At 38.1% G+C, this 24,806-nt stretch overlaps 1 protein-coding gene across 1 annotated transcript in view; it reads left to right on the top strand.

Annotated features, from left to right (window-relative positions):
- Positions 1-23,713, top strand: part of GUCA1C (guanylate cyclase activator 1C) — a 33,749-nt gene extending 10,036 nt beyond the window's left edge. The window contains 3 exon segments of the mRNA XM_076006893.1: positions 11,795-11,944; positions 16,523-16,674; positions 23,608-23,713. Of these exon segments, the coding sequence (XP_075863008.1) occupies positions 11,795-11,944; positions 16,523-16,674; positions 23,608-23,713 (408 nt within the window).
- The last annotated feature ends 1,093 nt before the right edge of the window (positions 23,714-24,806 follow it).

Genomic DNA, 24,806 nt, shown 5'->3' with positions numbered 1-24,806 from the left:
AGTAAGAAGGCAGGGGTGAGGCCATTTCTGATGGGCCAAGCTGGGGTAACAGAAGCCTAATTTATCAGTGGCAGAAGGAATGGAATAGAAGGTGGGAAAGTGGGTCTAAAAGACTTGTCAAAAGTCTTTGCCTATTGTGGACTCCAGACGTCTTACAGAGAAAGGTAAAACCGTTTCTCTGAATGTATGGGTTTGGATCTCAGACCAAAAACAGAGTGCTAGTTTAAGCCAAAAGAATGGTTGTCAGTACTAGGGTAAAACAATTGGGATAAAACACCAGGATAAAACAAAACAGCCAGAAAGCCAGAGCAAACTTTCAGGTTGTTATTTTCAATTAGCAGCTTTAGACAAATCTTGGGAATCAGCAGTGAGGGAATGAAGAGTGATTTCTTAGAAACATAGGTGTTTAATCTGGTACAGGAAGAGCAATGAGAAGTTGCAGGCTGTGGGATTTGAGTATATGATTCCTACAATGTGCGTGACAGTAGTTTATCCTACTAATCTGCTTATAAACCCAATAGTAGCTTTACTGTTGTCAATGGAAAAAAGCCAAACTCTGTAAAATAATTTTAAAGGGATTTATTCTGGGCCAAATTTGAGGACCATGACCCGGAGCCACACTCAAGAAGCCTTGAGCAGTGGACTCACTGTGGCTGGGATACAGTTTGGTTTTATACATTTCAGGGAGACAGGGGTTACAGGTAAAGTCATAAATCAATACATGGGAGGCATACATTGGTTTGGCCCCAAAAGGTGGGACATCTCCAAGCAAGGGGAGTGGGGCGAGACTTACAGGTTATAGGTGGATTTAAAGATTCTTTGGCTTGTAATTGGTTAAAGACATGAAGCTTTGTCTAAAGGCTTGGAATGTTTTAACATAAGTAGCTGTTTACCAGAGACAAGGGACCACATATAGATTTGTTGTGTAAATTGAGGACCTATAGGTTTGTCTTGCATACCCTTAGGCCTGTTAATGGGTTACAAAGGATGTCTCCAAGCAGGGAGGGGGGCATAAGGCATGTCTGACTTCCCTCCTCCTGGCAGACAGTTTAATTTTAGGATATTCCTTTGGCCACGAGGGGGTCCATTCAGTCAGCCGGTTGGGGGATGAGCCTTAAATTTTATTTTGGTTTACACTGTATCAGAAATCCTTGCTATTTTTTCCCCCCAAAATGAGCCCTCTTGTGAATCTCTTTATAATGTGAATCACAGCTCATTAAGGGGACAGTGGAGGCAGCTCCTCAGAAAGAATCAGGATTTCTGGACTCCCATCCCAGCTCTGGCCCTTACTTGCTGTGTGCAGTCTTGGACAAGGCCATTAACCTCTCTGTGTCTCGAATTTTTCATTTCCAAAATTGGGACAAGACCTATCCTGCTTACATTATCATTGAGCTCATGTAAAATAATGCAGGTGAAATACAGGTGCAGGGGTTGTTGTCCTGCCATTTCTTATCTTTCATTTATCTTGGTGCTTTGGACGTTCACTTATGCTGTGTGGGACAACATTTGCCCCTTGCAATGGTTGCCAGTCACAGAATGAAATTAATTAAATGATTTGACTGTCATCTTAGTATAACCCAAGACACATGCAGGGGAGCCCCAGCGCTGCTTGAAATTCAGAAGTGACCTTTGGTTATCTGCTTCCTTAGCTTCTCTTTGTGTAGCAGCCCTTAAAAATTGGAGCAGGCAACATGGCTTTTAACTTGTGTCGTAATTGCTGCTGTTCGTTAACCCATGGCTGCCATGCAACCTCTAACACTGCATTGGGTTGTCTGGCCTACAAGGTGACCACAATTACTGTTGCTATTCACAAGACAATTTACTGGAAACAAATGACCATCTATTAGATTGTAAACCATTAATATAATCTCCTCTTAAGGATAAAGACCAAGGCTAATCATTTCAGAGCCACTAGTGTGGAAGCTCTCAAGAAGCATTTGTTGATGATCATATAACACCTCATATTTGTTTAGCACTTTGTAATTTACAGAGTTTTAATATTTACTATCAATTATCAACATTTGGCTGAGTTTCTCATAGAATTTTCCCTGTTACAGACAGCAACCTTACCAGTTGGCATACAGTTAAACATATGCTTTTATGATTCATGTATTTTAATGAAATCTGCTGGAATTGTGGTTCTTAATTCTAGCTACATATGAGAAGCACCTGGGGGAATTATTAAAAATACCAGTAGCTGGGTTTCCACCCCAGACCAACTGAATCAAAACACTGTTTTGCTTATAGCTGTCAAGTGGTTCTAATGTGTAGGCAGCTATGAGCACTGCTGCTATCCCAGAAAGACCATGGTGTAATTGGCAGAAAACTAAATGACAGTCTGTGTGTGCCAGGGGTACATATAGGAAGGGGATTCTGGATCCAAAGCTATTAATTTAGAAGCAGTTTTCTGACTCTTAGTTTCAGACCTAGTAAAAGAAATCCAGCTTTGAAGCAAGTAATATGGTTATATCCATCCCACCATCGATTCTGCCATTTTCTGTTATGCATCCTCAACTCACCTCTTCTATTTATTAAGGAACAAAAATCTAAGTTTTTACATGAGAAATAAAACCCCCTTAGCACACAGGCTGACGGAATTCCGGTGAGGCTGGGTTTTGTTTTATGTCTTGCAGTATCAGTTTAGAGAGACACATGCTTATAAAAGGAAGCCCATGTTGGCTACATGAGGAAGTTCCTTGCAAAAGGCTACTGTTGCTGTAGTCCCCTGTCTTCAGTAGCTACGGCATTCAGAAGTGCTCAAACTAGGACAATTGTCTTACCTTCCCCAAACTCACATGAGGCTGACGTCTGATTCACAGTGGACCTGTTGAGCTGGCTGCATTCCGGGGGCAGATGGTCAGGGCTTCCTGATATCCAGGAAACCTAGTCATTATCAGGAGCTTGATTGATAAATATTATGAGACATACTTGGTCTCAGAACCCTTACATTTTTTATTTATTTATTTTTATTTTAGCGTATTATGGGGGTACAAGTGTTAAGGTTACATATATTGCCCATGCCCCTCTCCCCCCTCGAGTAGGAGCTTCAAGCGTGTCCATCCCCCAAACGTTGCACATCTTACCCGTTGTGGTTGTATACGCCCAGAACCTTTAAATTTTTTATAGTCATGGTCAAGAACAATTATGTCTGGTCTCTAATCTGCATAAAGATCATGGTCGAATCAGTTTACCGACCCGGCAGTGTATTTCTGATCTTACAGAGGTGAGTCTCCCCCCAAGACATTCCAGCAATTCTGTGTCTGACAGAGACGGTCTTTTCTGTATTAGTGTCTGTAGGTGCAAATGAGCTAGGTCATAAATCCTGTATATAACAGGAAAATCCCTTACAGATTTTTTTAAATTCACAAATGGAATTAGTATGCATTTAACATGATAGGGGTAGCCCTTATATTGCCTACTTTCTTTGAAGTTCCTAAGATGTAAATTAAATATCACTGACAATTGTTGACTAATGGTATAATGTGCTTACACTAGCTGTCTGGGTTTCCTTACTTTGTCCATCTGAGTACCCGTTCTCAGACAGATGTTTTCATTCATATGTTGCTCCTCACCCACCACAGCTGGTAAAATGTCATTGAAAAGTGTCATATGTGAAAGAAGGAAAACATCCAAATGCTGTGAAAAGTAACAGAAAGTTAATGCTGCGGGAGTAAATAGTTTTAATTTGGGTCTATAATTTGGTGAATTTTTGTTGGAATTGGATTATCTGTCTTCCTGACCTAGCGGGTACATTGAATAAATGGGGTTTATCGCTAGTTGCTATAATAACAATTTCTATTTCCATGGGGTTTTTTTTTTTTTTTTTTTGCTGCTGAGCCTTAGAATTCCATGGTCTTAATGTTACTAGAATGCAGGATGCTATGGTTCTTGGTTAATACTGTGTAAGGCCTTGTTAGGGTTAAATAAGCTCATATGTGCAAAGCACAATGCCTAGCCTTATGTGTACAGTAAGTATATCATCAATTTTAATAATTATCATTGTCACTGTGATTACTTTTATTATAATTATTACTTGTCCAGTATGTTTCCCATCTGAAAATGAAGGACTATTTCCAGAACCAAAATTCTTTTTTTCTTATTTCAGAATATTACAGAGGTACTAATGTTTTGTTTATATAAATTGATTTTGTACCATGTAAGTAAAAATTTTAAGTGTGCCCATCCCCCAGATAGTGTGCATTGTACCCATTAGGTGTATCTTCCCATCTTCCCCCCTTTCCTCCCCCTCCCACTTGATTAATTTCCGATGAATGTTATTTCCATCTGTGCACATAGGTGTTGATTGATTAGTTCCAATTTAATGGTGACTACATGTGGTGTTTGTTTTTCCACTCTTGTGATACTTCACTTAGAAGAATATCCAGAACGAAAATTCTAAGACCTGAATCAATGAAACAAAGCTAAGTTCCTTTAATGACATTACCCAGGTTGTAAATTCATGGCTGTATCATTGGGACAAAGTCCCAAAGCAAATATTCTTGAAATATACTAAGATAACATCTTTATACCTGTTTCTGGGGTCACTCAGGCAAACAGAGAAGGAGCAATGGCGGGACCCAATTGAGCATATCAAGTGGAGTCTGCAGTGGGATTTCACCCAGGAATTGCACAAGGCGGGGAGAGTAGCAAGATTAGTTCGGCCTGTAATGCAAGTGGGAGGCCCTGGTGGGGCAGTGAGGGTGGGGGTGGAGGGGATGTGGAACCAAAGCAAGGACAGCTGCACAGCAAAAGACAGCTTTGGATTGCTAGCCAAGAGCATGGGTGGGGACTAAGAACAGGATCCACCAAGGCAGGACAAGGATGGACACATCAGATCTTGGAAGGGCACCTGTGAACATTTGCTGGGGAAACTGTAGGCTCAGGGAAACTGTCGTCTTTGGAGTGCTAGAGGCTAAACCCATGGGCCGGTGGGGGCAGGGCAGGCACAAACTAAGTAAATTCCAAAATGTGCAGAAGAAATGTTCACAGAAGACACCAGGGAGCATGAGAGGACAAGATAAGAATGACCACATCTCCTCCTGCTGAGCCAGATGGCAGTGGGGGGCAGATGTGGGAGGCTTTGGAATGGTGCCCCCAAAGCCCTCTGGGCTCAAAGTTTCCCTGAGGCTAAGCGGCTTATTGCACGCAGGCCAGATTTTCCTTGAGCAAGTACGAAGAGAGCACAGGCTCCAAGGTGCAGCATTTTCATCTCCAAGCAGCTCCGAGTTCCCTTACTTTATACGAGTCTATCTGCTACCAAATCTCTCACATACAAGAATCCAGGATAACACAGTAAATCGAGTATGTCCAATCCATTCAAGTCTGGGCACCTCTTCTAGAAAGAATCCAATCATAATGAGTTCTAAGGGCAATGTTGGACAGCATAAATCTTAGAGCAAGGCTGACTGGGTTTAAAGCCTGGATTCACCCTCGTCCTCATTATGTTACCTTAATTAGTTTATTTAACCTTTCTGAACTTCAGTTTTATCCTCTGTAAAATAATAATAAGACTACCTGCAAGGTTGTTTGAGAGATAATGCATGGAAAGTGACTAGCACAGTACTTGAATATAGGCTTTTTTCTTTCTTTCCTTTTTTGAAAAAAATAATGGTAGCTCTTATACTTCGCAATACATAATTATTTTTGTGTGCATATAAGCTATATAATTTAACTTTCTATCTATCTTCTATCTATCTATAATTTAACTATCTATCTTCAGGTTGATCCTATCCTGAAAACAACTGCAGTTTATAGCAGGTCATGAGCATTGCCGGGAGACTGTGTGTTCCACCCATAGGCTTTCTGTAGGACAGAAGCACTATAGGATCTTGTTTTCCTTATTTTTTACTACACTTCAAAAGTCTTCTCTATTGAATGGTAGAAAGGAATAATTAACCACGTATTTTTCCATCTTTGTATAATTTATAGATGCTAAAACTGGTCTTATATTTTCCTTATGTTTTAGAGACCAGGAAAAAAACTTAAATTTGAAGTCCATATATTTTTTTCTCTTGCCTCGCCCCCTCTGCAAAATGATTCATAATATATTAATGGAGCCAAACTCTCTTACGGGCCTGCTAACCTGTCATGCTTCCATATCCTGACCTCCCATTAAACTCTTCCCTGGAATCCACACCAGAACATGATATATAAATCTATAAACGTGTTGGGATTAAAATTATCTTTATATGCATGCTCCCAAACTCTCCTTTCCTGAGGCTCACTAGAATGGGTTCTGGCTTTGCACCCATTTAATTTCTTCCCTTCCCTCCACTTCAAAGGGGGATTCTGCCATTGGCAAATTAATTCTTTAGGGATCTTGTGATGCAGAATTATAATAAAAATTGATGGGCAAAAAGAATGAAATGTTCTCATGCTAAGGTTAGCAGTGAAGGGCTAGGGAATGGAGATTACTGAAAATTGAGCAGCAGGGTATACGTGGAAAAACAGATGAGAGAGGAAAGTGGTGTTGTGAAGCAATCCATAACATTTCTTTCAACACATACTTGTTCCAGAAATGCAAGTAAAGACCTTCTATTATTTTGAAATTAACTTTTGATTCCTGGACTTTATTCTTATGCATATGTCATTCATTCTGAGACTGATCCATGCGGGTCATCATTTTTCTAATTAGTTATAACAAGATTACTTAAATTCACATTAGAATAAGTCACAATTGCAACAGACACTTGGAAAGATGGCGAGATGAGAAAATTGCCTACAGAGAAAGGTGTGCATAAAAAAACCCACTTCAGTCCATGGTTCCCAAATCTTAGGATACATAGATTCACCTCACGAGCATTTTAAAATGCAGACTTTTAGAACATATCTCAAGCAGCTGTGATGCTGTTTTGGGGGTGGGGGTCTAGGACTCAGCATGTTTCATTACCCCCTATATGATTCTGATGCAGGGAGTTTATGAACCCCACTGTGAGTCAGGCCAATAAGAATCAGACTTCTCCAGGCAGTTCTGTGCGCTGTGGGACTCCTGAGGTTCAATATAGAAACATGAGCTTAGGAGTGTTCTCTGGAGAACAGAGCCATCCCAGAGAAAAGCTTCTAGACGTTCTCTATTGCATTTTTCCTTGGCACATTTGCAAAGACATCTCCTTACCTTCTCAGTGAAAATTATCCTCCTCCCCTGCCTTTGAAATCTATATTAACTGAAGACAATCATTGATTGTTTTCTTCTGATTTATAGAATAAGCATCTACTTAAAACCCTCTCCAACACTAACACAAGCTGTTAAATTACATTGGTACCAGAGTCATCTCACCAATGTAAATTTCTACCACCTCTCACCAGAAAGATAGGAAAGAAGAGTTGGCTGTGAATTGTAAGGATTAACTTGCCTAACTGTATAACAGCATGCTGACATGAAAACAGGAAATGTGTTGCTTACAGAAGATTTTGAAAGAGGCTGCTCTTGTCTAAGTAGAAAGGTATGATTAACTAGGTTGTCCATTTAAAAACCATGCAGTGAAAATATTTATGTTAATCTCCTGGCAGGGCTTGCCCAGAGCTTTTAGAGCCTAGGTTGGAAGGTGTTAGGACTACCCACGCGCTATGCCTAAAAATAAAATACTAAATGTTCTAAAGGTAACATTGCTCAATTTAGCCTGTTGCCATTCATCATACAGGTGACATCGAAAAATGTGGTCAGTGAGGTGGAACTTGTAAAATGAAACAAACTGTCATCAAATAAAAGGTTTTTATGGAAACTCTGGAGGATCACCTTAATAACAAGCCTGCTTTGTAGGGAGGGTGCTTCTGTGATATTTTGGTAAACTCACACAGTAACTGCCCAGGGACCGTTGTATTGATTGGCCAAACCCTAAAGCCCCAGGAGGAGGAGGGCCTGGGAACAGATGTACCTCTGGCTGGATACTGTCCATCCAGCTTATATCCTCTATACCTCCAGTCCAGTTTCTGAAAAATAGTAGTCATGTCCTGCTGAATCTGGAGATATCATATCTTGATGTCATCTTAAATAAATTTCAACTCTGTAATAACATATTCCCCTTGTCTCAGCCATAGCTGTGCTAGGGATTAATAAGGTGAAGTGGTAGCAAGTTGTAGGAAAGGCAGATGAAGAAAGGCTAAAAACAGCTTTTGTATTTTTAAACAAATTTCCTTTAGAATACCCATTCAACGAGACTCTCATCTGTAAGAAGTCTTATCTCTTATAAGAAATATTAAAGTTATTGATGGGGTAAAGATGCCTAAGCTATGAAACATAAAAATCTAATATCAAACATAGTAAAGCAATTTTTAAATGTTTTCTTATTATTTTCTGACTATAAGTAAAACATCCACAGAATGGAAAATAAAAGAGTATAATAAATTTAGAAGACAATGCTTTACTGACTAGCACATTGGTTTCCAACATCTGAGATATTGCTGTTTTCTTATTTAAAAAAAAAAATACTTGTTTTAAAAAAAAAGCCATTAACCAGCCAGACAGGCCTTGCTTCCTCTTCAGAGCTAGTGGTGATTTCTCAGTTGCTTTTCTTATGGACTTGGTGAAACTATTCACAAAAGCATGAGACTCAGAGGAAACACATATCACTTTACAGACTGAGAAGTCTAAAGCTCTTTATAATGGGGGATACCTTATGTCACATCTTGGTTTTGTAAATAGGCCTTAACATCACAAGTAGTCCAAAGAGAATGCAGCCAACAGCATGTTTACTTGGGCTGGATATGCTGCCATCAGCATTAGAATTCACATGGAAAAATAGCAAAGAGTGAATCTCATGCCTCCCTAGAGCTAGCCACCTTTCTTAAGGCAGTTGAGCATCTTTGGGTGCAAGATTTGAAGTGTATGATTCTTAAGGGTGACACAGACTAGTTCTGTTTCAACTGAAATGTTTTACTAATTTAAAACAAGACAGGGGAAACTTTCTAAACTTTGTAATCCTTAAATAATTTTTTGCAAGATTGACTAATAGGACAAAATTGTTTATAGTAAAAGAGCCTCATTAATTTTGATTCATACTTAAAATTATGCATTTAAAGGATTTATGCTAAACTGGAATTTAACAGTCCAAAAATATCAACTATTAATAGTTTCTACAAAAAGGAATACACAATTTGTCTATTTGATGTTTTCCTTCTATTAAAATTAGTACATGGTCTTAACCCTCAGAAGAGGACAAATTCCAAAGGTATTTAGGAGAAGAAAAGCATTGTAGGAGCTCAGTGGTGAGGACTTAGCCTTCTGTCATGACATTTTAGTTAGTTTCTTTGGCACAAGAAGTAGATATATTCTCTAAAAAGGCACTCAACTTGAAAAAGAATATCTAACAAAAATCCAACAGCAAGCCTCATACTTAATGGTGAGAAACTAGAAGCTTTCCCACTAAGATCAGAAACAAGGTAAGGATATCCCCTCTCACCAGTGCTTTTCAACATCATGTTGGAAGTCCTAGCTAATGCAATAAGATAAGAAAAGGAAATAGAAGGTATACTGATTGGGAAGGAGGAAATAAAACTGACTTTGTAAATAACATAATTGTCTAAATAGAAAATCCAAAAGAACAAACAAAAAGCAAAACAAAACAAAACCCTCTTAAAACTAAAAAGAGATTATAGCAAGGTTGCAGGATACGAAGTTTTTATATAAGAGTCAGTCACTTTCCTAAATACCAGCAATGAACAAGTTGAATTTGAACTTGAACTTAATACATTGCCATTTACATTAGACTCCCAAAATAAAATTTTTAGGTTTAAATCTAACAAAATATGTGCATGATCTATATGAGGAAAACTACAAAACTCTGATGAAAGAAACCAAAGAACTAAATAAATGTAGAGATGTTTATGTATAGGAAGACTTGATATTGTAAAGATGTCAGTTCTTTCCAATTTAATCTGTAGATTCAATGAAATCCCAATCAAAATCTCAGAAAATTATTTATAGATATTGACAAACTGATTCTGAAGTTTATATGGAGAGGCAGAAGACCCAGAACATCTAATACAATATTGAAGAAGGAGGACTGAAACTATCTTACTACAAGACTTACTATAAAGCTATGGCAATTAAGACGGTGTGGTATTGCTGAAAGAATAGACAAATAAATCAATAAAAAAGAATATAGACAGAAATAGACAAACTTTAGGCAGCTAATCTTTGACAAAGGAACAAAGGCAATACAATGGAGAAAAGATGGCCTTTTCAACAAACATTGCTGGAACAACTGGACATCCACATGCAAAATAATAAAATGCATCTGTACAAAGACCTTATACACTTCACAAAAATTAACTCAAAATGGACAACAGACCTAAATATAAAATACAAAACTAAAAAATTCCTAAAAGATAACATAGGAGAAAATCTAGATGAACTTAGGTTTGGCGATGACTTTCTAGATGTAACACTAAAGGTATGATCTATGAAAGAAAAAAATTAATAAGCTGGAGTTCATTAAAATAAAAATTTCTGCTCTGTACAAGACATTTTCAATAGAATGACAAGACAAGTCACAGACTGGGAGAAAATATTTGCAAAAGATTTAGCTGATAAAGGACTGTTATCCAAAATATACAAAGAACTCTTAAAACTCAATGATAAGAAAACAAAAAACCTGATTAAGAAATAGTCCAAAGATCTCACCAAAGAAGATATATAGATGGCAAATAAGTCTATGAAAGATGTTTAACATCATATGTCATCAGGGAATTGCAAATTAAAACAGGGGGTTAATACTATACATATATTAGAATGGCCAAAATTCAAAACACTAAAACATCAAATGCTGATGAAGATATGAAACAACAGAACTCTCATTCATTGCTGGTGGGAATGCAAAATGGTATAGCCACTTAGGAAGACAGTTTGGCAGTTTCTTAAAAAACTACATATACTCTTACCATACTATCCAAAATACCTTGATATTTACTCAAAGGAGTTGAGAACTTATGTCTACACAGAAATCTGCACATGGATATTTATAGCAACTTTATTCATAATTGCCAAAATCTGGAAGCAACCAAGATATCCTTCAGTAGGTGAATGGATAAATAAACTGAGATACATCCAGATAATGGAATATTTTTCAGTGCTGAGAAAAAATTAGCTATCAAGCTATGAAAAGACATGGAAGACATTTAAATGCATATTACTAAGTGAAAGAAAACAAACCGAAAAGGCTACCTACTCTATGATTCCAACCATATGACATTCTGGAAAAGGCAAAACTATGGAGAATGTAAAAAAAAATCACTGCCTATTAGGAGTTAGTGAAGATTGCATAGGCAGAGTATAACAGATTTTTAGTAAAGCTATTCTATATGATACTATAATGGTGAACCGATAGTATGTACAATACCAAGAGTGAACACTGATGTAAACCATGGACTTTGGGTGACAATGATATATAAATGTAGATTCATAAATTGTAACAGATGTACCACTCTGGTAGGGGATGTTGATAATGGCGGATTGCTATGGATGTGTGGGGGCAGGAGGTATATGGGAAATCTCTGTATTTTTAAATTTTTCTGTGAGTCCCAAACTGCTCTAAAAATAATGCCTATTTTAAGATGCACTTAAATGCCTATTTTAAATGCACTGTTTTTAAATGCACTTAAAATTAAAGTCACTTGTTTCTATAAACATTACCTATGTATTTTTTTTTAATGAAGCACTAGGAAAAAGATCTATGCTGAAATCTTATGGATTATATTAAATTGTACTAAAGGTCCTGTTCATGAATAATGACTTCTCAAATAAAAAACAATTGTTCTTCTTTAATATTTATTTTCTTTTCAATCTTGCTTTCCACAGGATGGATTTATTGATTTTTTCGAGTTTATCGCTGCTATAAATCTAATCGTGCGAGAAAAAATGCACCAAAAATTAAAATGGTATTTTAAGCTGTATGATGCTGATGGAAGTGGTTCTATCGATAAAAATGAACTTCTGGACATCTTCATGGTAAGTGAAGTAGTAAAGTATCCTTGGAGGACACTATATGGTTAGTTTAATTTCCTCCTTATGGAGGGGGTGATAGCTTTCTATGTGGTTGGCTGTTCTTGGGGTGTACGTTTTGAATTGCTGAAGCAGTGTAAATTTCACTTATCATATTGGTTACTGAATGTACAACTGAAAGTCGATGTTTTTTTCTTGGTGCAATCCACTCAGACATTCACAAATTGAGCAGAGCACTGACATGAAAAATGAAATAAATGTGATATTCAAAAACAATTTATCTTTTTCTCTGCCTCAGTGCAGAAAGTCTTGCAGGGAGCAGCTAAAATGAGATGGTATATGCATATACATATATATGCATATATATATATATATATATATATATATATATATATATGACAAAAGACTTGGACTAAGAATGAAGGAGGAAGGTATGTAAAGACTAATCTTTTGGGGAGCTACACCAAAGTATTTCTAATAGTTGGTTCAGGGGTCTCATATCCTTTCCATCACTAAAGTTCAATGAGTGCCTTTACAAACAACCCCCCTACTACCACCCCCACCTCCAATGGAGAAGGGGATAGTTATTATCATGGTATGAGATGAAAAGGATCCCAGAGTAAAAAATGCGTAAGTGGGACACTAGACCTAAATGAAGATGAGAGGTGTAATTAACATTATGACTATAACACACTGAATTTGTAACACATAATCAAAGAGTATTGGAATCAGATATCTTAGAAATGATCTGGTATAAATTCTTTATTCTATAGATGAAGGAGTTGAGTTACAAACAAAATACATGGTAGAAATATTAGCAAAAATGCCAGAAAAAATAATTGGGTAGAACTATAATTATAATTAAACATCTCAACAAATCAAGAAAGCAGATAAACATGTGAAGCTAAATAAGCAAATGTAGAGTTAACCAACATGGTAAGAATTCAAAGCTATGATAATACTAATATTGCTACCACTGTAATCTTGCATAGTTCATTCACCAAAAAAATATATAAAGATGCACTTGGCAATCAAACTCTGTAAGCATTAAAACTTAGAAATTCTGTAAATACGTTACATATTACAACACAAAATTAGGAATCTAAAATATTCTATAGAGAGTGTCCAACCCCATATAAATTTTAAAATATCCTTATAAATAAATATATACTGGCTTATTCTAAAAATGATTAAAATGTAAACATGGTATACAAATCCTAGGGGATGCCACCAAAGCATTACTCAGAGCAGGGGTGCCTATCTTTGGATCTATGGACTTTTGGTCTTCAGGAATCTTGGAGCCCTTGTAATTGATGGCAAAATTTTGCCTGTATGTTATGCACTTTTGGGGGGTGAAGGGGAGAGTCATCAGGTTCTCAAGAGAGTTAGAAATAACAAAAAGATAAAAGTGATTTTATTTAAGTATTATAGGAAAATGTGCATAGATTTTCATTAGTTAAAATGCACAACTTAAGCTGGATGCTTTAGCTTGTTCCTGTAATCCTAGCGCTTTGGGAGGCCAAGGCAGGAGGATAGCTTGAGGTTAGGAGTTCAAGACCAGCCTGAGCAAGAGCAAGACCCCATTTCTACAAAAAATAGAAAAAGAAGCCAGGCATGGTGGCGCTCGCCTATAGTCCCAGCTACTCAGGAGGTTGAGGCAGGAGGATCACTTGAGCCTAGGAGTTTGAGGTTGCAGTGAGCTGTGATGACACGATGGCACTGTGGCCTGGGCAACAGAGGAAGACTGTGTCTCAAAAAAAAAAAAAAAAAAAAATACAACTTAAGTTAGTCAAGGAAAGAGAAATATTAAATAGTGAATTTTTTCCTTAATGTGTTTAGAAAGGGAACAAAAATAGGGAAACTGAAATAATCAAAGCAAAGAGTAGAAATTAATTTAATAATTTGACATAATTTGACTTAAAATTAATATGTACTATAAACAGTGATAGCTAATTCTGGAAGGAGCATAATAAGAAGGGCACCCTTACGTACTGTGGAGAGGATATAAGTGGATATAACATTCCTGGAAATGTGCCAAGCTGCATCAAGAGGCTAAAAGTTGATCTTCACTTTAAAGTCAACACTACTTATTTTGGGTCAGAAAAAACAATCATTAAGGGTAAAAGTTCTAGGATTTACATCACAAAATCTCTTAAGATACTAAAAATAAAAAAAAAAAAACACTAAAAGAGGAAAATGTTTAAATTAAGGCAGTAGAGTATGTACCTATTAAAAAAATTGGTGAACATACTTTCTATACAACGGCAAGTAAAAAAACAGCCATCAAGGTAAAGAATAATATAGATGTATAATCTAAGTCCTCTCTACATACAATGAAAAGGTTAAAATGAAATTCAGCCCAGGCATTAAGAGATTGGAAGAAAGTACTAGATTGTAGGGAGAATTTACAAAGGAGGTAGTTACATCTTGATCTCACTTTGAGGATATAAAATGATCAAGAGAAGGATTTTTAGGAGAATTTCTTGACTTCCTGAAGTCAGTAACATGGAGATTTAAGGAAACCATTGAGAGTGGAGGTGCACTGCAGTTTGGGGAACACACTGTTTGGGAGTTTGAGTCACAGTGAGAGGTCTAAAGCAGCAGACACGGCCGCAAAGGTGCAGTTGATAAAGTATCTGCAGTCCTAGAATTTTCTGGGACAAAGGATGCTGGGGTGTTTTCCATGAATCTGGCGTGGACCACGGTGAAAGACAGCTGGCATAGAGTTGTCTCAGATCTTGTCTAGCAAGATCTGAGGGCTGAGGGAAACTCGGGAGAAGAAAGCTGGAGGCAGTCTGGGAGCAGTGGTTCCCAACCAGGAGAATCCCTGTTCAGGGGACACTTAGCAATGTCTGGAGACACTTTGGTTAACTGGGGAGTGGAGGACGGGGGGTGGGGGGATGCTATTGCCATGTATTTGTTAGAGACTAGGGATGCTGCTAAGCATTCAGCAATGCACAGAACAGCCCTGAACAAGAAAGAATTGTCTAGTCCAAAAATGTCTAGTGTGTAGATTTTGAGAGACTCTGACCCAGAAAGAGACCAGCTAGAATCAAGATGCATGATTCATGTCTAGGGAATTGCAGGAGAGAGAAAGTCTCAGTGATGGAGAGGAGGGGGTTTCAGAGCAAGAGTGGACTATAAAGACCTGCCAGTCCAGAGAGCACTGAGACTAGCGAACATGACAGTACCTGCCAACCAAAAACTGTCTGCTCCCCTCTCTCTCCAGCTGCTCCTGCTCCCACTCAGGCAGTGCTCAGACACTGTCATGAGCAAAATGAGGGAGAAGGAGCGGATATGCCAAATGAGGAATAAAAGAAGGGGAAAAAAAACCCTAAAACATGCCTTCTTGCCCTTCCCCCAACCCTACTTGTCCTACAAGAAAAAGAAGGAAAACAGAGCAAGCTGATGATTCTATCCTCAGGCCTCACCCACCTTCCAATCAGTATTTTACTCTCACCTTGCCTGAAGATGGGTGAAGAACAAAGTAAGATTTCACAAGTGTTTACTGTGATTTGTATGTGGGGTCTTGTGTCACTTCGGAATGTGGGCATACTGGACACCTGGCCCACTGTCTAGGCTTTTGGAGCCTCTGCCCAACACTGAGAAGCCCTGAAGATTTTCCTCCAATGTGACGTTGCATGTATGTAACGGTGACTCCAAGCACTGTCCTATATTTAACTGTGAGATCTGCGAGACCTGGGCTTGCTAAAGCAAATGCTTTACCACTGTTTATTATGATTAATCCTGGATTCAAGGTTAGTGACGCTTGTGAAACAGCAAGCGGGAGAGTCACATTGAAGATGTGTGCCCTCTAATTGAAATATGTTGCCAGCAAGTTTTCTAAAGATCCTTTCATGTTCAATAAAGATAGTTATGTTCAAATTCCCAGACGACTAATTCTCTTTCAATTTATTATGAATTTCTATCTCTAATCTGGGTCATTTAATCACCTTTGCAGGGAGTGGTTTGGCTAAATCTTCCCTCTAGGAAAGCTGGAAATGTCATTTGCCCCAGGTCTTCTGACAACTTTTATGATGAAAAAAAGGTGCTAGCAGAATATGAGAGAAATTCTGCATCATTCTAAGGCATATATATCTGTCTTCCCAGTTGTTCATTGTACGGAAGAGCACAAAGAGCCAGAGGTGGCAGTGGGGAAGCCAGAGATGAAGCCTTAGAGTCTTACAGAGTCTCCTCCGTTCATCCATATGGACCAAATGAATCAGTCTGAAACCGAGAACAATGTCTGTTTTCTGGGTGCAGAGCTCTTATGACCATGACCACTGCGATATTTTCTCCAATGGGCTTTTTGCATCTTCTGTTGCCTAATGTATTGAATTAGTTCCTTGATGCTGTATAGAATCAGACTTCAGATTTTATTCAGTTAATTTACTTTCCAAGCCTCATTACCTAGAACTGACATAAAAATCTTTTCTCTTTATTTATTTTTAACAACTGGAACAGGTTGGAGAGCAAAAACTGACATTAATACATCCCCGAATTCTGCCACATTAGAGTAGAAATACTACAAAATGTATTTGCTTCCAGCAAAGTTGAACTCTCTCATGTAACGTCTCTTTGCAGGCTGTACAAGCCCTCAGTGGCCAGCAAACTCTGAGTCCTGAGGAATTCACCAACTTGGTGTTTCGTAAGATTGACATAAACAATGATGGTAAGGGAGCTACTCCCCTATGACTCACTTTCTTAAAAACAGGAGATGGTGGCGGGCAGGGGATGTCATTTAGACAAAAGCAGAAACCTATCAAGAGAACCCTACTTGTGACTTGGGCTTCATAATTTGACAATCCAATGTTCTCTAGTCGGTAAATTCAACTGAGTAAATGTTTATTGACCGTATTTATATCCAATGTGTGGGGCATGCCACATTGGAATATATAAAGAGTAGAGAGAGACACAAAGAGAGATTGGGAGAATATAGGATGCGGAACCTTCTGCCCTTTGCTCTGGGCCATGCTCTATTAATCATTGCTCTGGGCCATGCTCTATTAATCTAGAGACTGGAGTTTTTCCATGAACTTATAAATAAACTCAAGTTTTCTCTACTGTAGAAAAGCTTCTTTCAATTATGCTGCCTTCTCCTACTGTCGGACTTTTTCCTTCCCCCTGACTACACATTTCTGGAGAATCGTCCATACTTGCCTCCATTTCTGCTTTTTCTATCTTTTCTACATTTCTACTCTTGTTCTCATTTCTGCTCCTTCTACCATGAAATCTGGGTTCTTTTTAGCCCAGAGGAGGTGCATTTCTTTTTCAGAGGCAGGAGTGGTGAGAGAAGACACAGATATTCCAAGAGAAGTGAGTGCTTATACCAAATGGCTTTGATCTCAGCAAAATGGTAGGTGAGCCTATTGACTTGAGATTGATGCAGAATATATAGGAATAGTCCTTGAAAAACAGAAAATTTGGCATTGCGGAAAATATGAGATATCAGTAAGAGGTTAAAAAAAGAATGGAGGCCGGGCGCTGTGGCTCACGCCTGTAATCCTAGCTCTTGGGAGGCCGAGGCGGGAGGATTGCTCAAGGTCAGGAGTTCAAAACCAGCCTGAACAAGAGCGAGACCCCGTCTCTACTATAAATAGAAAGAAATTAATTGGCCAACTGATATATATATAAAAAATTAGCCGGGCATGGTGGCGCATGCCTGTAGTCCCAGCTACTCGGGAGGCTGAGGCAGAAGGATCACTCAAGCCCAGGAGTTTGAGGTTGCTGTGAGCTAGGCTGACGCCACGGCACTCACTCTAGCCTGGACAACAAAGTGAGACTCTGTCTCAAAAAAAAAAAAAAAAAAAAAAAAGAATGGATAAAAGGCATTGGGATTCCAGTCATGATTGAATTCAATCCACAGTAACTCCTACTGACTCAACCTGCCCGCCATGCGTCACTTCTGTCAGTGGACACAAGAGGGCAGTAGAGACCCATGTTCCCACGCTGAGTGTGGCACTTTGTACTGGTCAAATGTGGCAGCTCGGGGTGGAAGGATGGGATGGTGAGGAGGCTGAGAGGAAGTTCAAATGCAGACACCCTTGTGAGGGGACCAAACAACTGGGCAAGAGTATACTTCTCAGGAAAACAACTTGGAGATCTAGCAATAGCATCAGTCTTCCTCTATACTTAAAGACTAGGCCTAGATCTGTCTCTCTGGAATCTCAAGTCAGTGTGCTCACTTACTAGCATACAGAGATCAAATAAAATAAGATCGAATAAAATAAGCCAGTTCATGTGAAAGCTTGCAAGAAGCAGTGAAACTACCCAGAGTAGATAAGGAGGCTAAGTGAAGCTAGAAAAGGACCTGAGAAATGGAGAGCAGAGGGCTTGAGAAGGCCAGTGAAGACCTCATTTGGAATATGCAGCTGAAAACAGTGGTCATCAAATGGGAGACTGCTATAGGCTTTGTTCGGTTTCATTTTTATTTTTAATCTTAGAGGTACTGCAGGATGGCAGGGATTGGAGTAGAGAGGATAAACTATTTCATCCCAGGGCTGAAAAATATTGACGTAAAAGAACACTATTTTGGAAGTAGATGAAACATCAGGAAGGTTTAAGGCTTAGTCTATACATTGAATTTCAAAAGGGCAGGTCAAGAATGTTTGATAATATCGATGGTCAATGCTTCTAGTGCTAAGAGTGGGGGGATAGGAAAGTGACTTCCCTTAGAGAGGTATGAGGATTTGGGCATCTTTAGGAAACAGAGAAATTTCTATTCATTTGAGGACACAGATAATATATTCCAGAAAGCAGAAAAATGATGCAGGACTTTTTGTTTACTATTTAAGGAGATACCACAAGGAAAAAGTATAAGGAATCAATAAAATGGGGAGAGAGATTTGAAGGGGCTTTGAAATGGAAAGAACTGGGTTGAAAAAAAGATGTGAATTCAGAGGAGAGAAGTTGTGCTCAGGCAATAGCTGAGGTTACCTCAAGTTAGAGAAATGGGCTCTTTGACCTGGAAGCATGTGTCAACAGAAAAGAGGGGGTACATTATGGTTTCTAGAATAGTGTATAAAACTAAACACACTAATTATTTACTCTGATAAAAACTTGCATTTTAAGTACAAAAAATAAACACACACACACTTTGGAATAACAATGAACCATTATTTCTCCCATCCATGTACTAACCAGGCCTGACCCTGCTTAGCTTCTGAGATCAGATAAGGTTGAGCATGTTCAGAGTGATACGGCTGTGGACTGAACCACTGTTTCTTACCAAATGCATTTACAGAGCTAAAACTGATTGGATATGTTTTTATATGGAAATTATTGAAGGTTGTTACATCATCTCATCAAGAGGCAGCTGGGTCACTCATGTATCGAGAAAAAGATGCTAAAATTATGTGTTATTGGACAGAGAAAGTCCAATGCAGCAGAAGACAAGGAAGAGAAAATAATGAAGACATAATGGGTTGATATTTGCAGAAGGGCAAAAGGATTTGGCAAGTGCTTGATAGAGAATAGAGGATAATAATGTAAAGTGCTTCATTCACACATCAGGGGAGAGTTGGCATCACATAGGAAGATATCCACTCATAGTTGTATAAGCCTAAATATATGTATACCTCAAATATGAGTTTTTAATTATTATCATTGTTATCAAAACATCAGTGTTGGTACACCTAAAGGTGTTCAATTAAGTATACTAGAATTCTATTGACTATATGCCAGCATAAATATTTTTGATCTCTCAAAATAAAAAACAAGCAAATTATTGGTATCTAATAATCTAATAAATATTGAAACCAAAGATAAAGCTGATCACAGCACACAAAGATATAGCTAAAAAAACTTTCGGAACATATATGAAAATCACAATTTGATTGTAAATTGCTTGCAAAATAAACAACCAGCATTACATCTGTTGTGACAGAAAAATACACAACAGAGTGTTCTATACATAAGCCTCATGATAGTTAGCAAGTCAAAGTTAGAAGTTTAAGCAAAAGAGAAGTATAGGAGTAATGACAGAATTATAAAGAGATAAAGAGCTATAAGCTCCACAAAGGCAAGAACTATTTCTGTTTTGTGTACTTTGATATTCCCTGTGCTGTATAAATAACTATGAAATGAGTAAGCATGTATTAAGAAGATGTCATAAGAAAAATAAAGAATAATGAAGAAGCAAGCACAACATGGAATTCAATCTGTAGGAAGAAGGACGTCTAGAATATTTTGCAAGTTAAACTATATATGCTTATGCATTGTGAGTTAAAATATATATGCATATGCATTGTGAACTTCACAAAATATAAACCTGGACTGGTTAGCAGGAGTTAATTACCTATGAAAAGTGTGACTGGAGGCCAGAACAAGGCTAAAGGGGAGTTCTTTCTTTTTATTACACTTTTATGTATTGTCTGAATTTTTTTTTTACCATAAGCCTCTATTATTATAATTTAACAAGTTAGTTTTATTTTATGTTATGAACATAAGCATCAGGAAGAAGAGCTTGAAGAGAATCACAAAGGCAGGAAAATTGAAGCTAAACATTCAATATTATTGAAGAATGAAAACAGGCCAAGTCAGGATAAATGATGAAGGATGGGCTTCCACAGGCTTTGCTAGCAGAAGAATAGCAATCCACATTCTACTGGGTTCCAGCAGGAGTCATGATTAGGAAGATTTATAGATATTGTTCACAACATCTAGTGCAGAAAATGCCTGGGCAAGTTTAACATGGAGCCAAATAGCACAGGGATAAGGGTGACTTAAGTGGCTCATAACAATAAACTGTGACAGTGAAAAGAGGCCAAAGAGGACATGAAAGAGGGTGATTATTAAGCAGATATTTTAGGTAAAAGAAAACAGGAACAGAACATAGAGAAAGACGTTTTACTGAGTGACTAAGAAGAAAGATCAGTGCTTTAGACTTGAAACATTGTGGAAAGCCAGGAGAGTCATACTGAATTAAATTGGGAAACTGAGAACTACCAAGAGATAAGAGGGAATTGAGTTTCCCCATAGAGAAGAAACTGCTGCATGCTAAAACCTGCTATAAAATGCTGCTAAATGCCTCTAGTGCCACCTTGCTAATGAACACAATACTTGTAAGCCTCGTTTAAAATCTTCACCAGCATCCTCCCTTGAAAACCCTGTCATTCTCATTTCCTGAATCTCCTCCACCCCATCTTTGCTAATTTCCCAGTCCCAGCATAATTTTTCATGAAGTTATAGTTTAAAAGAATTGGAATTGAAAATAATTCCTTTACACAGACTGTTTTCTTTTAAAATCAGGCTGACTTCTTTAGAGCAAAGATGCTAATGTGGGCATGCACAGTGAATTCTACTCCTTTTGGGGGGGGGGTGGGAGAGTTTTACTATAAAAGATTAATTAAGATGTTAATAGGAAGAAATGTATAATCCAGGAATATCAATAGAATAACCAGATTGCAATGAAAATATTCATGGGTAGCTCTTCTCTTACCAATGAAACTGCTGAAATTAGGAGTGATGAAAAAGGACCATAATACTGACCTTCAGGGTCCCCAGGATTAGAGAATGCATCCAGCAACACAACAAAGCCCTAAACAACGGAGATATCAGTTATGTGTGTATGTATATTTCAACATATAAATATAGAATTGTGGAATTTCTGAATTATGCCCCATAAAAAATGAAATGTGTCTTTAGATATAAAACAAAATAATAAAAATCAGTAATCACTTTATGTCATTCTGAGTCCCATGATCTCCAGCTCAATCATCTCTTACCGGCTCTGGCTCTTTGCTGGTAGATTTCTTTGGTAGGAAGCTTCTAGACCCTCACAGGCAATCCTTTCTAGAAAAACCCAGCAATTATCCTTTTAATTTGTTTGGGCATAAATTCACAGTCGAAGTAAGGAGGAGTAGGGAGCACTGTTAAAGAACATCAGATAGTGGAAGGCAATCTGTCAGCATGCTTTCTGAGCACCTGCCATATTCGGAATGCTGCTGTAGTCGGCTGCAGCCGTGGTAGCCGTGCAGTGGTGGCAGTGGTCATTGTAGTTAGGGCTCAATAAATGTTTGATGAATAAATGAACAAATGTTGAGTGCTAGAGGGAAAAAGAAGAAAACTTCAAAAGAAGTAGTTTAGATATAGTAAACATTATAAGTTACTGTAGAGAAAGGTTGACCATTTGGAACAGTTTTTTTCTTTAATGATAAGTGGTTAGGTAACATGAAAAAAGTTAGCATGCAGAGCTCACAGCTGTTTTGAAGTAGTGAAGAAACAGCAGTGAAGACTTCCATCTTTGTTCTCTTTTCCCACATCAGGAACCTGTCCTGCGTTTCAGCCGAGATGATGTCCCAGTCCCTTCAGATACAGCTTCTCCCATCGCCAGTGGTGATGGCAGAGACATTTTATGCCTGAGGAATTAAAATGACCCCAATTCCCCTAGCTCCCTTCCCACTTTGCTTTTGGTCATGCTGAGCCCTAGAAATTTGAAAAGTCTCCTGGGTTGGGAATTTACCAGCTGTGATTTCCCTCTGCAAAGGGCCGTTGTTATTGGAGTATTTCAGATCCTCCTGCCAAATCACCACTGTGTCCATGCGACCCCCGCCCACACTCCTACCACTCCTCTTGCTGTGCAGTCGGGGCTGTGCTTTCCCTGTGACACGCAGGGGCTTCTGTTACTAACCGCTGCTAGCTGGGGTTTTGTGCAGACCTTTCTTTGGCATAAGTAAAACATTAAGGAACAAAAATTAGATTTCCCTCCAAAAGAAAATTTATTTTAGTATTTTACATTGAAATCAAAAGGAAGGTATCATATGAAAATGTGATGATTCATTCTTATTTACATTTGAATCACTATTACGGTATTTTAGATACTTATTTTTATCCACTGAAAGGTACAGGTACAGTGTAGCACTTGATTTCTTTGGTTACCAAAGGTACTTCACTCTGTGGCTGATCTTCCACCTAGCCACAAATCCTACTGGATACAATCTCTTTCAGCCTAAACACACCCATAATCCCAATACAAATGATTTATGTCAACAGAGAATTCCAGCCCCTCAAAATGTTAAAAAGTAGTCTTGTGGGATGAAGATAGTGAAAAAACATGCCAGCCAGTACACATGGGTATAAGGCTACAGGCCTACAGCACTGAGCTGGCCAGCCCAGGCCTAAGGTTTAAGTCAAGGTGATAAAATTAGGACTCAAAAGCCAGAGAGGGAGAGGAAAACTGTTGACCAATAATAATATGCGGAATGAATAATTGTTTAAGCTTCCTTGCAGCTTTGGACAGTCTCTGGAATTATTTCCTCAGAGAGAAGAATATTGAGAACAACCTTATGAACAGTAATTTCCTCTGGATCTTTTTATCTACAATCTGTCTTGCTTCTATGATCTGGTCACACCTTCAAGATTAAAGGTCCAAAAACCAATAATGTGTCGAGATGTAAATGTATTTGTGCTCTTATTTCATTGGGTGCATTACCTGATGTTCTCAACCAAAACTAAAAATAGATTGTATTTATTATATTACCTTTATTTTCATTGGCATCCACACCATTGAATGCTGTTTTATATGAAGATCTTCAAAGACCTTAAAGATTAGTTGAAGAGAAAGGATATCAGAAGAATATCAACAAAAATACCAGTAAATATATTGTATGTGCTAGTGAGTGGTACTTATGAAGGCTCTTGTTAATTGCTCACTTGTTATTTTCCAGGAGAACTGACTTTAGAAGAATTTATCAATGGCCTGGAAAAAGATCAGGATCTCCTAGAGATTGTTTACAAGAGCTTCGACCTTTCCAACGTGCTGAAAGCAATCTGTAACGGGAAGCAGCCAGACACCACCGATGACTTCTCCAAACCACCTGAGAAGGCTGGTCTCGGGAAGGTGAAAATGAAGCATCTGTAAGGATGCATGTCCCAGTGAGAGGGACAGGCTGCTGCTTTCTCACTGAATGCTTTCAGTGAGCACAACATTTCAGTAGAGAAGAAATACAATCTTCCTCATGTACATGCTGTCAATGTCAGCTATTTACCACGACTACCATAGGTTTATGAATACAACATTTATTTTAATCCAATAGAGACTTCCATAAAAATCCTAAACAGACACATTGTTGCTTTTCTGTTTGTCCACTAGTGCTCTCTCTGCAGATTAAGACAGGATGATTAAACTGAAAGATTGTCTCCACACCTATCAGTTCAAACTAAAGCCCGAAGGTCTGTTTTCTTGCATGCTTAATCTGCATCTTGAAATAGAACTGGATTATCTGGAAAGTGTCTCCATAGTTTAGCATTCTTAGATTACACATGCATTTGGCAAATGTGTTTACTGCCTCTTAGCTCTTGTTGCATCTGTATATTATAAATGACTGAGTTCTGGTTTATTTGAGAAACTTTTTTTCTGCCCTTATTTCTCATTTCTTACCTCGAATGCTGTCTTGAACTAATGATACTGTTCTGCTCTAAAGGAAAAGTCTTAAGCTATGTAGTAAAAGGAGAAAACTTCAGACTGGGCAGTGAGAATGTTTTCATCCAATTTGTTATAAATCTGTGTCCAGTTGTGCATGAAAATGCAATGTATCATCTGTAATTATTATGCCAGTTGGAGGTTTGATCAGAACAGCAGACAGGCAGGCTATGCAACAACAAGCACTTGACATTTTAAACGGTCCTGACATTATAGCTCTGACATTTCATTTTTTATATCCTTTCCAAAAAATGAAATGATGAATGGGATTTCTTGATGGGTTAGAACTTTTTTAAGTTTTGGGTTCTGTATCACAGGCCCATTAGTATGTCTGTCAATGAATGATTTTCTCATGGAAATACAGTGGAGGTTTCCAAGACCAGATGTGAACCATCTTTATGTCAAAAGCTTTAAAATTATGCTTTCATATTCAAATTTGGGTTAAAA

Source organism: Microcebus murinus, chromosome 1 (genome assembly GCF_040939455.1).
Source record: "Microcebus murinus isolate Inina chromosome 1, M.murinus_Inina_mat1.0, whole genome shotgun sequence".
Taxonomy (NCBI): Eukaryota; Metazoa; Chordata; class Mammalia; order Primates; family Cheirogaleidae; genus Microcebus; species Microcebus murinus.
Note: the sequence above shows the minus strand (reverse complement) of the source record. Positions and strands in the feature narration are given on the sequence as shown.